We start from the raw sequence: 15,489 nt of genomic DNA, 5'->3' as shown, positions 1-15,489 counted from the left end.
ATGAGTTGTGTGTGTGGTATTTTGGGGAACTCACTAAGCTTCGTGTTTACCGTGTTATGTGTCATGTGTTTCAGATTTCTTAGGATCGAGGGAAGGCACCGGCTTGATTGTACACACCAGTGAAAGAGTTATGTTTTGAGGATCCTGGATTTGAATCAAACAATTATGGAGTTGTGATTTGTAAATTGAATAAATGAGATTTTCGTGAAATGTGTTATGAGAATTATGCGATTTTTAAATTAAAATTTTATTTGAAAATTTACGGTGTTACAATAGGATCCGATGAATCATTAATGAGAATATAATATGGTATATCAATAATTGCTTCGCCATCGTTTAAACCACCAACCTTTCCTTCTCCTATATCCAAAAGCCATTTTGCAAATGTGGTTGTTTCTTCAATATTAGATGTTTGAAGACTTAGACTCATGTTTTTTGTTATTCGTAAGACCTTGCAATTTGACCAAATATAGGAGGAACTTATTGAAGCATTGACGATGTCTTGTCTACTTCCGTTAGGAACAACATGTAGAATTTGTCTGAAATCACCTCCAAAAACAATTGTTTTTCCTCCAAATGGCAATTTTGAGTTGCTACGAAGATGACAACCCAATATATCCTTCAAAGATCTATCCAAAGCTTCAAAGGCATGCTTGTGAATCATGAGTGCCTCGTCCCATATAATCAATGATGTTTTTTTTAACAATTCGGCAACATCACTTTCGGGCGTTATAGAACAAAACGAATACTCGATAAGATTTAAAGGGATTATAAACCGAGAGTGTGCTGTCCTACCTCCTGTCAGTAATAAGGAAGCAATACCACTTGAAGAAACATTTAACACGATTTCACCCTCTAATCTTAAAGCGGCAGATAATGTTTTCCAGAGAAATGTTTTCCATGTGCCTCCGTAACCGTAAACAAAAAAGACGCCTCCTTTCTTTTGTTTAACATTTTTGATAATATCGTCGAAAACATCTCTTTGTTCAATTGTTAATGAACCAAGTAGCTGATAAAACTCTTGCAATAGATTCATCCTTTCAAAATCTAGCTCCTCAGTAATCAATCGATTATTTGAAAAAGATACGGACTCATGATCAGGGTAAGGCATTCCATCAAAATCTTTGAGGCTTGAATTGTTCTGGAGTAAAAAGATTTCAATCTCATAAAGTGTCAAGTTCTTAACTTGATCCTCAGAAAGCGATAAACCTGTAGAAATTTGCAATTTAATTTTTATATATAACTATATAAAATTAAAACTTACCGGTAATAATAAGGTTAATAAGATTTTGTTAAATATATAAAAATATCTAATAATTTTTATTGAATAAATATAATATATTATGTAAGAATTATTAAGTAAAACCTTAATTTAAATAATGAAAATTAACATGTTACCTGGTGTCTTTAATCTTAGTTGTTGATTGTAAAGAATTCCGTCTGATAAGTATTGCCAAGTTTTTTCCCAGACAAAGCACGGTCTAGACAAACTATTAGACTTCAGCATAGTTGAAAATAGATAACGCAAATAATATCCAGAACCTGAATGACTTGCTTCCTCAATTGTATCAATATATTCCCTATCATCTTCCAAAATTCCAAGAGCATAACATGCATCTCTAAAAGTAGAACACACGTGTCCATTAACCGTGCGGATATCTAAAAAACATTTCGGGCCTTTAACTTTATTTAAAAGGATTCTCAAAAAATATGCTTCTCCAAGATTAGGAGAGACAGTGTGAATTCGACTGATAAAAAATCCTTTTTTTTCTTGGCTTCCAGCGACAATCCTTCAATTTCCAAACAAATTTGGTAGGAAATTCAACATAAGAAAGTTTCCGTGCTTCCTTATTATGTTCATTACACTCCATATAAGCTAAGAACATCGAAGAAGAAACAGACTGTTTATTGAGGACATCTTCAATATCATCGTCAACATCGTATACAACATTTTTTTATCCATGAATATGAAAAGGAAGCCTGACAACAGAAGGAGTCCTGAAATGAACATCAAATTCGAATATACGCCACAAAGCTTCACATGCAGAAAAATATCTACAATCATAGTAGTTTTTATTTCATCAACTGCATCATCATTATCATCTGCGTTGTTGCATTGTACAACCTCAACAGTAGCCCTATCAGAACCCTTGTTAATATATTTAAACAAATATCTGATGGAATCACCCTGATTGCACCACTCAACATTAATGTGAGCTTGGTATCTTTTCAAAAGAAGTTTGTGATATGGAACCACACTTCTAATGTCTAACTTAACACCAGACTTTTCAACAAAAGATCCATCATTATGTCTCCTATATATTGGATAACCATTTTCATCAACCGAAGTATGCTCTCTGAATGTCTTCGGGAAGTTTTTTGAACACTTGCTATCAATCATGCATGGGCATTTAGGATTATCACTACCACAAGGACCATGCATCATGAACTCGCTGACAAGTGCATACAATTCTGGATCGTCGTCTTTGTTTGGAATTTCAGCAGAAATAACCTGATCAATATGTTCAACGGTTGGGAGCTTGTAATCAGAGTGCATGAATAGACATATATGGGAATGAGGTAGGCCGCACTTTTGAAACTCCACCGTATAAACAACTAAAAATTTATTTACATAGAGATGTATTATAAGATATTGAAATAAAAAAACATATTAACAAAATATATGAAAACACTTTAAAAATGAACTATTAATATAAATTACCTACTTGGACCAAACCCAATAACGAATTTTTCTTTAAGTCTTTAATCAACGAATATAGCTTCATTTTAAACAACCTAGATATGATATTGGGTCTATCTTCGGGTTTGAGGATTGTGTCAGCACTAAACCTTTGAATTTCGGGCCACTTTGGATTTCATGTTACAGTTATGAAATAATTAGGGTATCCAAACCACTTACAAAGTGACATGGCATCTAAATAGTTCTGCATCATGTAGCGTGCACCCCCAGTAAAAGAAGAAGGCAATATCACACGTTGTCCGATATAGGAAATATCCGATATTGGGTTAACCTGGTTAACCCATTTAATTAAATAGGTTGGGTTGTGTAACAATTTTCAACCCAGTTAACTTTAATATATATGTTTAATTTAATAATTATTTGAATATTATCATGTATTAATCAAAGTATTAATTTATAAATTATAATGTTGTATATTATTATTTATGTTTTAAAAAAAATGCAATCCTAATTCCTATCCTTTTTCTTAACACTGGTAATACTAACCACTCTCCAAAATCACTTCGAAATTAAATATTTTTAATGTTATTTAAACAGCTTCTATGTATTTGTGAATTCAGATAGTGCTTTTGTCATACTTTGTAATTTTTTTACGTTTAGAACTATCTTAAGTGGTGTAATCTTTGGTTAATTTTTTTTAGATGGGTTAACCCATGCTTAACAAATTTATGTAGTAGGTTGGGTTGGTAACTACATAAACATGTCAACCTGATGACAACTCATTTATCTAAAAGGTTTTATGGGCTTGAAAATATCAACTCATTTAAATAGACATGTTGGGTTGGGTTAAAAACTTTAACCCAGCTAATAAATGGGTTGAACCCAAACCCAACCCATGTTGACCTATTGTCAGCTCTAATTCCTATTGATTTTAGGGTTTCTAAGGTTCATGCATTTTCTACACAACTCTTCCATATATATATATATATATATATATATATAGGGTTAGTTTTATATGAGACCATCATATTTTGTGAGACATGGGGATGCAATCCTAGCCATTCATTTTTTAAATAAAAAAAACATACTTTTAAAATGCAATAAATATATGAAAATTTGCGAAAAAAAATTAAAATATTATTTTCGTCATTTTTTATCCAAAAAAAAATAAAAAAAATTACCGTTTTTTCCAAAAAAAAATATATGAAATATTCTAATAGAATATTATACTGTAAATATTCAAATCGAATTTTTAGAATGTTAGATTTAAACTATAAATATTCAAAAATTTCTAATATAATGTTAGTATATTCTAACATTCTAGAAATTCGATTTGATTATTTACAGTGTAATATTCTATTAGAATATTTCGCTCATATTTCAAAAAAAACAGTGATTTTTTTTATTTTATTTTTATTTTTTTAACTTTTTTTTGGATAAATTAGATAACGAAAATAATATTTAAAAAAAAAGAGTTTTTGGATTTTTCCTATTATTTTGCATTTTATAATTTTATTTTTATTTTTTTGATCTTCAAGATGAGTGGCTATGATCGTGTCCCCATGAAGAAGGTATATATATATATATATATATATATATATATATATATATATATATATATATATATATATGATTAAAAGTGAACTCTAAATATAGTGTGAATTTATATCAAATGTGAAGTGTCCAATTAAAACAATCTATGGTTTTAGATTCTATAGTATTATCGTAAATATATGATAATGAATTAATCAGTTTTTAAAATTAAACCCTTACAGGGGGAATTTTAGTGTATTAACATATATTTAAAAAAATCATTATTTATCTCCTAATTTGGTGGGATTTTATTAAATACTTATAGGTGTACGATGAACACTTAGGTGGCGTTTCAGTCGCAGAATATTTCTGAAAGAATTTGAATTTATCAAAAAATTGGAATCTATTAGTAATTACTAATTATAATCCAATTTCATATTTTGTTTAGTTGGCAAAAAATGGATTTTAAATCTAAATCCATATTTTGTTTGGTTGACATGAAATAGAATTGGAATAGTATAAAATGATATAACTGCCCTTCTTGTTTTTGCTTATTTGTACTTTGTTTTATAATTTACTAGTTGTGAGACCCATGTGGTAGATGGGTTAATTTAAAAAAAAAGGTTAAATATAAAAGTCAAAATATTTGAGAACTTTGAATTTATAAGAAAATAAGAAAAATAATGAATTATTATTATTGAAATTTTTTTATCTTTTAAATTTAAACAAATAAACAAAAGAAACTAATGAACTTTAATTTGAGAATTTTGAAATTAAAATATAACTTTATTAATGAAATTGATATCCATTTATTACCACATTTATTGCAATTATTACATTAAAATATTATATGGAATTTAATATAATAGAAAAACTCATAAAATGACATGTGAAAAAAAATTAATTCAAAATAACCACAAAATGACATTTAGCAAATTGAATAAGAGTGTGACATATGGCAAAAAACATTCATTTATTAGAGTAGATATGTAAAGATATATTATATAAATTATAAAATTAATAAATGGTGGTGGTGGGTTGTGGTTGCAGTGATGGTGGTTGCGAAAGTGATGAGTGATGGCGGTGGTTGATGGCGTTGGTGGTAGTGGTGGTGATGGTGATGGGTAAAATGTTAATTTTCATAAAATTGTTGAGAATAAGAATGAGTAAGAATACATTAGAAAGAAAAAAAAAGGTGAAAAAGCAAATCTATTTCTTGCAATATCATTGTAAGTATTGTCTTTTCAAAAGAATCTTTTAGGAGAGAGAGAGAGAGAGAGAGAGAGAGAGAGAGAGAGAGAGAAAAAACTCCAACACATATAAAGACATAAGCGAGCGTGTCACACACGATGTGGGATACACTAACAATCACCACCAGAATAGGAATATATAGATGGAAGAAAATTAACAATCAAACATAACTTTCATCCCACAATGCACAGCAGCAGTAATGTTTACGATTTCAAGCGTTACATTAAGAAAGGTTAAGGAAAATCTTTAAAGGTAAAGAGTAAAGTAGAATAGCATGGAAAGCAAAATCCTACACCAGGCACCATTCATATTTCACCATCCCATAGTTCCTCGACTGTCTTGTAGTGACCATGAGTCTCATCCACAAAAGAAGTACCTCTCAGAAGCCTAGCCTGCAAAAACAACAAAGCAAGTTCATGAGACCCCATTTGCAGGACAGGACAGGACTGGACAGAACAAGACAAGACATAACAGGTTGTACCGCCTTTGACACGCATCCATACCTGCTCGATATCAGAAGAGATCTTAGTGAACAAATCATCAGGAATTGACCAGTCAAAAATGTCAAAATTTTCTTTGATCCGGGATTCACTTGTACTTTTGGGAAGTATGCTATGACCCATCTGTAGACCCCACCGTAGAGCAACCTGAGCAGGTGTCTTGTGTAATTTTTCTGCTATTGAAATAAGAATCGGTTGTTTGAGTACATCACTTTTAATGAACGAGGTCCCCGGAGAACCAAGTGGCGAATATCCCTGCAAAAAGTATACAAAATCATATCGTATGTCAATTATTAATTTTTTTTTCTTTTTTTGGTTATTTTTTGAAAATCAATGTTTTTGTTTATTATAGTATGTGTTAAGTGTTAACTCACAGATAAGTGAACGCCTTTGGATTTGCAAAAGTCTCTTAGTTTTGTTTGCTTCCATGAAGGATGACATTCCACTTGGTTGACAGCAGGTGGAACACGTGCAACATCCAACAAATCACCCAATTTCTTGGTGGAAAAATTGCTTACACCAATGGCTTTTGCCTTCCCAGAGTCATAAAGTTTCTCCATTGCTTTCCATGTGTTTGGAATATCTACTGGAGCAAGATTCTCAGGATTAAACCCAACAGATCCCTTCTTCATCCTAACAGGCCAATGTATCTTCAAAATAAATAAAAAAATTCATTGGTCGAATCAATCATATATACAAAAAGATATACAAATTTTTTATGTAATGCATACATACAAGGTATAAGTCGATATAGTCAAGTTGTAAATCATTCAGTGTTCTGTCTAATGCAACTGGTACATCTTCTGGTGCATGATCAGAACACCTGCAAATCATTATAGATTGTTAACTGAAACTTGGAAGGATGTGTGTGTGTGTGTGTGTGTGTGGAAACATGTTATGATATGAGAAGAATCTAGATTCCATGGAATGTGACAAACCAGAGCTTAGAGGTGATCCATAAATCTTCTCGTTTCACCACATCATCTTGAAAGAGCTTTTTCAAAACTATACCAATCTGAAAGAAATAAATTTAACAATCCATACTATTAACAATTTGCAGAATTAGCAAACAGAGAGAAAGAAAATCCAATGAGCAAAAGTTAGTAATTGCATACCTCCCTTTCATTGCGATAAATTTGAGCACAATCAATGTGACGATACCCCATCTACATGCATATGAAACATAACTAAAAGTTAAGACAAAAAAGGTTGATTCTTCAGGACTTTAATGGTACAATGCAGTACAGGTTAGAGTTCAATGTAGTAATATTAGTTTAATATATCATATTAGTACATATTAGATGACTTGAAGAAGAAATGGTATTGGGGGATCCTAAATTGTTAATAGAAACTAAACAAAGCATAAAATTCTTACATGTCATGATTAAGTTTAACAATTGGTTGTAACTTGTAAGAGAATTACAAATCCTCTCATAAGAAATGACTTCATAAAACACGGAAATGTGTGCATCATGTCGCCAATTTTAGGTATCGATTGCTAATTTGTAGATAGCTAAATTTGAATTTGAATATCCGAAGTCGAAACCCTTACTGACCCTGGTTAACTTTATTAAATTGTGCTAAATGTATTTGTTGTAATGACGTAAAGGGGCGACAAACACATGATACGAAATAGAATATACGATCATTACTGAAAGTGATTTTTTCATTACATGATACGAATCGACAGAGAGTAAGAACGGCTATGAGGGAGGGAGGGAGGGTAACCTTAATAGCAGCAGTAACAGCATCACCAACAACACCAGGCTCCGATTGCCATGTGCCGAGACCTACAGAAGGAATCTTGGTTTTGTTAAACAGTTCAAAGAATTGAATGGCATTCGACATTTTCTTGCGATTGAACAAATGTTGAGAATAGGGTTGTATTTTGGAGTGAGGAAGAAGAGAAAACTATAGATTAATAGAGAAGCAGTTTTTTTTGTAACGGCCAGCACTCTTAATTTTAGGCTCTTTTATGTGTCTGAAGCGGAGACTTGGCCAATGCTTCGATATTCATGGCCGGCTGCCGTTTTTTAAAGCTCCAATATTTCCATCATTTTGGTCCCATTTTTTAAAGAATTCAAGTTTTAAATGTTTTTTTTTTCCTAAAACGAACAACATGTTTTTATGAAAATAAAGAAGCCAGCAGACAACTGGCAAAAGTTATCCAAGGGAAAGAAAGGGGACAATTTGACGCTAAAATGAAAACACCAAAAATTCTAACTCTTTGAGATTATAACCCATAAACCCAAGCCCAATGTTTTAAAACCCGGGTCGACCCGGCGGGTTCAACCGGTTAGACCGTGACCCGGGATAGAAGGCGGGTCAATTGAGAACGGTTTTTTGTAAAAATACGGATCGGATCGAACCGGCCGGGTTTCCCCTAAACCGCGGCTCGACCGCTTATGTCGAACCGGTTAAAACCGGATTGACCTGTTTTAATAGGGCTTGGATAGTTGAATACAAGTAGCGAACGCCAAAACAACGAGCCGTTTGCGATTTCTTCAATGTTTTTCAATGTTTAAACTTTGTGGACATCAAATTATTGGTTTTATATGTTTATGCATTATGTCGGAAAGTAAAAATATATAAAAATAGAAAAAGACCATAAACCGGGTTGACCCGATTGACCCGTGAACCGGTCATCACACCGGGTCAACTAAAAACCCGGGTTTTAAAACATTGCCCAAGCCCAATTTGCAACTCATTGTAGAGAATTGCGGTCGACATATTGAAGGCCTTCTTCTCCATTACATAAACCTCGTCCCTGAAAAAAAAAATCAAGATAAAACCTAAAAAACAAATTGTTTTCAGACATGGAAACCTGCAAATGTCGATGTTCTGTTTCACATGTCAATTTTGTTTTATTCAACTTTATCAATCTTAAAGGCCAGATATAGGAATTGGATGGGGAAACCTCATGGATCTTGAGGAAACAAATACGGATTCTCTCTTCTGGTTCGTGAAGTAAACACATATACTAATACATATAGATCATCTCTTTTGGTTCTAGCTCATTTTAAGCCTACTTTAGAAGAAGAAATTCAGGTGAATTCGACTTGTTATGTATTTATGTTTAGGGTCGATTGGTTTTGGTATTAAATCAGTTTAATTGATTGATCTGAAAGGAAAGAAAATTGAATTTATTTGATTCAAAAACCAAGAGTAGATTGCAGTAATGGTCCTTGTGTTTTGGTCAAATTCACAATTTCAGTCCAACTTTCAAAAAGTTGATAATATGTCATTGATCTATGTAAAAGACAAAATTTCACAAATGGTCCTTATGGTTTTCATTTTTTCTCTAAAATAGTACCTATGAAATCTTTTTTTGGACGAATTGTCCTTTAGAGCAAACCTTGCACACCAATGTCCAATGGTCCATCTAATGGATGTATGTTAGATGGATCCGTTAAGTTGAAATAGTTTTGGATAAAGACAGTATCATTTTGTGAAACTTTGTCTAAAGACAATTCGTGAAACTTCGTCAAAGAAACATTTGTTAAAATTTAAAGAAGTTTATTAACTCTTGTATTAATTATCATAAATTAAATAAAAAGTCAAAAACTTAAACTTAAAAAATGTAATATTTATATTAAAAAAAAAACCCTTACAAATTTCATTTATAAATTTTTTTTGTTTGAACTTTATCTAAAATATTCAAACTACAATGCAGAGATAGGTTCAAGTGTTTTAACTAAGTATTGTATTATTGTATGCATGATTGTGGACCAATCAAAAGATAATAGAAAAAACAATAATTAAATAAATCAATAAGGGTAACTAGGTAATTTGAGAAATAACTTCCACAAATACTCCCTATAATTTTGCTAGTTACGTTGAATTTAACCTAATTCCCCCCTTTTATAAAGGGCCTACTGATCTGATCAATCTTCCCCCCTTTTGCAGGTGCGCTTCGTCTTTCGATTTGTGAAGAGGGAGGATTCTCCGGGTCGACGAGAACGAAGGAAAGGAAAACGTGAGGACCTAGGGGGTTTGGCTAGACCGAAGGATGAAGAAGAACGAAGCAGCAAGCTGCTGTCGATTCTCGGTGGCTGAAGTCGTAAGGAGGTGAGCACCTCCGTTGTTCGAATGGTCCGAAGAACAGGGAAGAGGCAACGAGAGCTGTCGTCGACCTTAGGGGTTATTTGCTCGGTCGGCGAGAAAAAAGGGCAGCCGATCCCCGGCAGACCTTCATCTCTGATTTGGGTCGACTTCTTTGGTTGATCAGGAATGAAAGACAAAGGCAACAATAGGGGTTATTTGCTCCGGTAATTCCTTGTCTCTATCTTCTTTCTATTTTAGATCATTGGCTTTGATTTCAACAGAAATGGAACAAAATAGCTTGTTTTTTACTGGAAATGAAAGGGAATCTGCAGGTGTTTGAGTTGAGGCTTGGTCACCGAAACAAGAAGCGACAGGGGTGGAATTAGCAGGTTTGGAATTAACAGAAATGGAACAAAACTTGTCCATTTGGCAGCAAGTATAAAGTTGACCCTCTATAAAGCCATTAAGGTAAACCATGAAGTATATATTTCTGTTGTAGGATATTTAGATAAAGATAAGTAAGCACATTGGGTAAATTAGTAAAAAAGAATGAAGCACATTGCCCTTTTGGAGAAATCTGAATTGTTGTTTGAATTTCAGGCAAATCCAGAGCTGATTTCACCCCTATTAACATTAGCAGAAAGTCCTCTGAATTTATACTCTTTTGTGTGTGTGTGTGTGTGTGTGTGAAGCTCTGAGATTGAGAGACCAGAAAACAAAGGACTTTCTGCTGCTTTATCAATGGTGGAAGAAGCAAAAAAAGAGATCGATTCTTACTCTAAAGGTGGACCAATTTCATACTCAGATCTCATCCAATTAGCAGGTTTGGTGTTTTCCTTCATTAATATAAATAAATCTAATCCATTCTTTATTATTATTTTATTCAAATAATATATATTTTTAAATTTTATAGTGGGGATATACTGTTAGGTCGATCATTTAACCCTAGGATTATTGCTTGAAATTGCCATGGAAAGAAGATTAAGCAATATCAATGAGTGGTTGTATTTCTTATTTGCAGGTACACATGAAATCAAGAACAAAAATGTTCTTGTTTTCCTGGCTGGGAACGAACGAGAGATATCAAAGCAAAACAGGATACATATGAAACTTACAACATTCTACTGGAATGGAATCTTGAATTCCGATTCTGTCAGAATAAAATCTTGAAGATGAACATTGTATGGGATGAAGATGAACAATGACCACCAATCTTCCAAAAAGAATGGTTTATTCCAGCAGAATAATGTACAAAATAATGAAAAAAAATATATGTAATAGTATAATCTGGTAGAATGATTTATATATTGTATTTCTTTGTTATTAATAAATGTAACATTCTCATAGAATAGTATATAAATTTTTTTCTTTTCTAAAAATGTAATGAAATTTTTTTTAACTTGTATCCAAAATTTTGTTATTCTTTAAGAAGTTCATTAAATAAAAATATATATTATGTCAGAATGTGTATTCTTGTATGGTTCAATCATATTTGTTATTTTTCAATATATTGATAAACATATTCCGTCACAATGTTACGAATTACGAGAATTATCATCCATACAATCAGATTTTTAAAATTAATAGAATCTATTTTCCCTTAAAATATGCAATTTTCCTTAAAATATGCAAATTTCCGTTATTAAATTTATATTAATTGACTAAAATACCCTTCTAGTTAGAATAGATGGTATTTTTGATTTATATTTAATTCAATAATATGTAATAATCACTTACTTAAAATAAGTAAAATTGATTGGCTCACATTTATGCATACAATAACACAATAATTACTTTTAATAGAATAACCTAAGCTCTACAATGCATGATTAAATATTTTTGTTTTCTATTTTTTAGCTAAAAACATTAAAGTATAAAAACATCATTTTATTTCTTTTTAATTCTTATGTGATCTAATTTTCAAGATTTATCGTTATTTTTCTTATACAAATATATTTATTTTTATGAAAAAAATAATGTGCTATAGTAAAAAAAATATGTTATTATAAAAATAATAGTATGTTGTTATTTTATTTTATAAATATAAATATGCGGTTTTGAGTTAAATGTAAAAATATGTTTCGGATTTGTTTCATAATATAAGTAGGGTAAATTTTATAATGATTCAATATAAATTTTTGATATTTAATTTTAAAAAGTTATTAAGTTTTATCGAATTTTGAATATATTTCTTAATAAAGACATAAATTTTTCAAAGCAAAATTAAAAAACATATGTTAGCTAATAATTAACCACACTGCTACATATGCTAAAAGAATTAACCATATGAATAATATAACATTCATTCCATCTATTTTTTTTTTCATTAAAGGAAAATAATTTTTTTTTCTATGTTTAAAAGGTTTGTGTTTCAGAAATAATAATGTATCATATATTTTTTATAAAAATAAATATATCTGTATAATAACTTATACAAATGTTTTTATATTTTATATGTTAAAAAGTTTATGTTTGTGTTTCAGAAATAATAACTTATATAAAAAATATGATATATTATTATTTCTGAAACACAAACCTTTTAAACATATAAAATATTTTTATTTTCTTTTAAATAAAATGAATTGAATGAAATTAATGTGTAACATCCATAAAAAATACAAGAAATTTAAACTTTTTGAAACAACCCCAAATCATAGAATGTTTACAAAATCATTGTTTTCAAAGTATTGTTTCATATCAGAGTATCCCATAGATAAAAAACAGAGGATGTGTACGGTTACGCCTTCGTCTTCCCGCGATCATCGGAAGTACTTGAAATAATAACTAAAAACTGTAAGCAAAAGCTTAGTGAGCTCTCCCAAAGTACCAACACACAAACAGATAACATATACAACATCATGTACTGGGTCCATAGCTAAAAGACTAGATTACCCATGAACCCACAGTGTGAGTCTGGCTTGCCAACCGGGCCCACAGCTCATATCTGGCTTGATCATGAGCCCACAACATAAGTCTGGCTTGCCCTCAGGTCCCACAACTTATGTTTGGCTTGCTCTCTGGCCCAATCAGTCATCGGACTGGAATACCAATATACAACGGGTCCACTCCGTCATTGGACTGGAATACCCTCAAGCCCTCAATACGAGTCCGGCATACCAACTGGGCCTCAGCTCGTATCTAGAATGCTCTTGAGCCCTCAGTATGAGTCTGGCATGCCCTACCCGACCCTCAGCTCATATCTGGAATGCTCCAGGGTTTGTTGGTTACAGCACAAAGCAGTACAACCTCAACCCAACATAATATGTCGACATATAACAGATAACAAATATATTCAACAGACGGTTACTTATACAGACCGAAATCACAGGTAGTCCTATAGATCTACCAGACTAAGCATATTGGCAACTAGCATATAATCATACAGATCTATTCCATACTCAGCATATCAATGTATAGAAGGATATCAATCCAATGGGCCAGCCTTGGTGCCTTCGACCCGTAAGTACAGTGAGGAAAACTCACCTCTACTGATGATAACTGAAACAACACTCGATCCGCGGCGAACACTGCTCCTCACACTAAACCAAAACCAGAAAAAAAACCCAATCAATAGTTAGGGTTTAACCCAAACCCATGGTCTAGTCCATTTCTCATCATGATGAGGGCAAAAGACCATTTTGCCCTTTATATACAAGCCCAACTAAAATAAGCCCAAAACCCCTAATGGCCCAAGTCCCAAAATCGATCCATTGGGCTTCTGCTGAGAACGCCTGGCATTCCACCCTCTGACGCCTGGCGTCCGAACGTTGGGCGTTCCCATGTAAATGTCTGGTGTTCGCTCAATGATTACCAACTTCCAAACCAATGTCTTAATGGTTTAAGATCTCATGTCCAAACTTCAGATCCAATAATAATGGAATGTTAAAAGCCATAAAGTTGCAAAATTTATGGCCATGAATGGCTACAATAAGCCCAACAACAAAACACCAACTTCTCTTAATCACTAAAGCTCTTAATAACATGCATGGGGACAACTAAGGGACCAAGATCATATTTTTATGGCTCTAGACCTGGAAAAACGTCCAAAAGGACAGCCCAAATGTTCTCTAGCATGCAATGCACAAGAAAGTCGTAATCTTGGGACAAAAGCTCACAATATCAACATATAATCTAGATCTATCAATTAATCCATCAAGGAGGAGACTTTTTACCCTTTAGAGATGGATAATGATGTAAGACTTCTAGATCCAAGCTTGTTCTTAGCCTCCAAGCTTCACCACCACCTTCTTCTTCCTTTGGAACACACAAAAATCCACTTATGACTCAAAAGCACAAAAAAAGAGGCTAGGGTTTTACAAGAAACGTTCTAAGTGATAGAGGCTGGGAATAGGGTGAGGGTATGGGACTTAATGTTGATTATATAGGGTCCAAAACCCTTGGATTAGGGTTTGAGTCCAGACGACCTACGCCCGACGTATGCATGGTACACCCAACATACGCCTAAAACGACATCGTTCCACTAAATGGGCATTACGCCCAGCGTACTAAGCCATTACGCCCAACGTAATGGTAGTTGTCCCAATTTACGAAATTGCCACTATGAGCCAATTTTGCAATCTTTTTCCATACACAAGGGCTAAATTGAAATACTCAACATCCTTAGGGTTGAATTTTAAGGTACCTCAATGCCGAGATGTTACATAATGGCATATTATTCATATGGTTAATTATTCTATGTCTTTATTAAGGAATATAGCATTGTCCACATGTCCGCACAATAGATGACAATCCACATTTAAACCTAGCTCTCTCTCTCTCTCTCTCTCTATATATATATATATATATATATATATATATATATATATATATATTAGACGTAACCTCGCGCGTTGCGCAAGAATGCATTTAAGTGGTTAAAATAATTATGGGAAAAAATAGAAATATGTTGAAATTTATGTTTTTAGTCATGTTTTGGGCATTAACCGAATTATCAAATAACATAAAATTCATCAACTTATATTTTGATACTATCAAATATAGTTCATACCTTATAAACTTACTTTTAATTTTATAATATCTAATATATATTATACGTTTTTGTATAATATTAATATAATTTACTTTTCTTATGTCCGATAATATTTTTTGGATAAAATAAGAAATAAGTTGTTTTGAATGAGCTATTGATAAACAATATTGGACTAATAAACTTTGTATTACACTATTTATATTACACCAAAACATCCAAGGTTTCATATATGAACTTTCAAATATTAAACATTGAAATTAAGAATGAAGTCATACAAAATATATCATTATACATAAATGTCATCAAAAGTTTTAAAATAAGTCGATTAGTAAATATAATATTTAATTTTAATTATATATTTTGCAAGGCGTACGTTTGACTTTATGTTGGTGCGCCGAGAATCCTCTTCCTTAATTTGTACCTAAAAAATTAAGGTGAATAGGAATATAAAATAGATATTACTAAGCATT

The 15,489-nt window shown here is 32.1% G+C and overlaps 2 protein-coding genes across 2 annotated transcripts; both read right to left on the bottom strand.

Moving 5' to 3' along the window:
* Positions 1-259: 259 nt before the first annotated feature.
* Positions 260-2,786, bottom strand: LOC145113879 (uncharacterized). Its single transcript, XM_079049924.1, has 4 exons — positions 2,723-2,786; positions 1,899-2,616; positions 1,399-1,790; positions 260-1,209 (listed from the first exon to the last, which is right to left on the bottom strand). The coding sequence occupies exons 1-4, from the start codon at positions 2,784-2,786 to the stop codon at positions 260-262; spliced, it is 2,124 nt and encodes a 707-aa protein (XP_078906050.1).
* Positions 2,787-5,638: 2,852 nt separating this feature from the next.
* On the bottom strand, positions 5,639-7,979 carry LOC145111098 (NADPH-dependent aldo-keto reductase, chloroplastic-like). The gene is made up of 7 exons (XM_079047396.1): positions 7,714-7,979; positions 7,101-7,151; positions 6,924-7,000; positions 6,721-6,808; positions 6,360-6,635; positions 5,989-6,240; positions 5,639-5,877 (listed from the first exon to the last, which is right to left on the bottom strand). The coding sequence occupies exons 1-7, from the start codon at positions 7,831-7,833 to the stop codon at positions 5,791-5,793; spliced, it is 951 nt and encodes a 316-aa protein (XP_078903522.1). The 5' UTR covers positions 7,834-7,979; the 3' UTR covers positions 5,639-5,790.
* Positions 7,980-15,489: the final 7,510 nt, after the last annotated feature.

This window comes from Lactuca virosa, chromosome 5 (assembly GCF_052849685.1).
Source record: "Lactuca virosa cultivar CGN04683 chromosome 5, Lactuca_virosa_CGN04683_v6, whole genome shotgun sequence".
NCBI lineage: Eukaryota > Viridiplantae > Streptophyta > Magnoliopsida > Asterales > Asteraceae > Lactuca > Lactuca virosa.
The sequence above is the reverse complement of the archived record's forward strand: the minus strand, read 5'-3'. Positions and strand labels throughout refer to the sequence as shown.

Bases quoted from the DNA above. Each gene is read 5' to 3' on its own strand.
- LOC145113879 (XM_079049924.1), bottom strand. From the start codon at position 2,786: ATGAAGCTATATTCGTTGATTAAAGACTTAAAGAAAAATTCGTTATTG. The intron at 2,617-2,722 runs GTAATTTATATT...ATAAATTTTTAG, and splicing joins ATTGGGTTTGGTCCAAGTAG to TTGTTTATACGGTGGAGTTT. The intron at 1,791-1,898 runs GTTTCTTCTTCG...TGGAAATTGAAG, and splicing joins ATGTCCTCAATAAACAGTCT to GATTGTCGCTGGAAGCCAAG.
- LOC145111098 (XM_079047396.1), bottom strand. From the start codon at position 7,833: ATGTCGAATGCCATTCAATTCTTTGAACTGTTTAACAAAACCAAGATT. The intron at 6,809-6,923 runs GTTTGTCACATT...AATGATTTGCAG, and splicing joins TGGATCACCTCTAAGCTCTG to GTGTTCTGATCATGCACCAG. The intron at 5,878-5,988 runs GTATGGATGCGT...TTGTTTTTGCAG, and splicing joins TCTCTTCTGATATCGAGCAG to GCTAGGCTTCTGAGAGGTAC.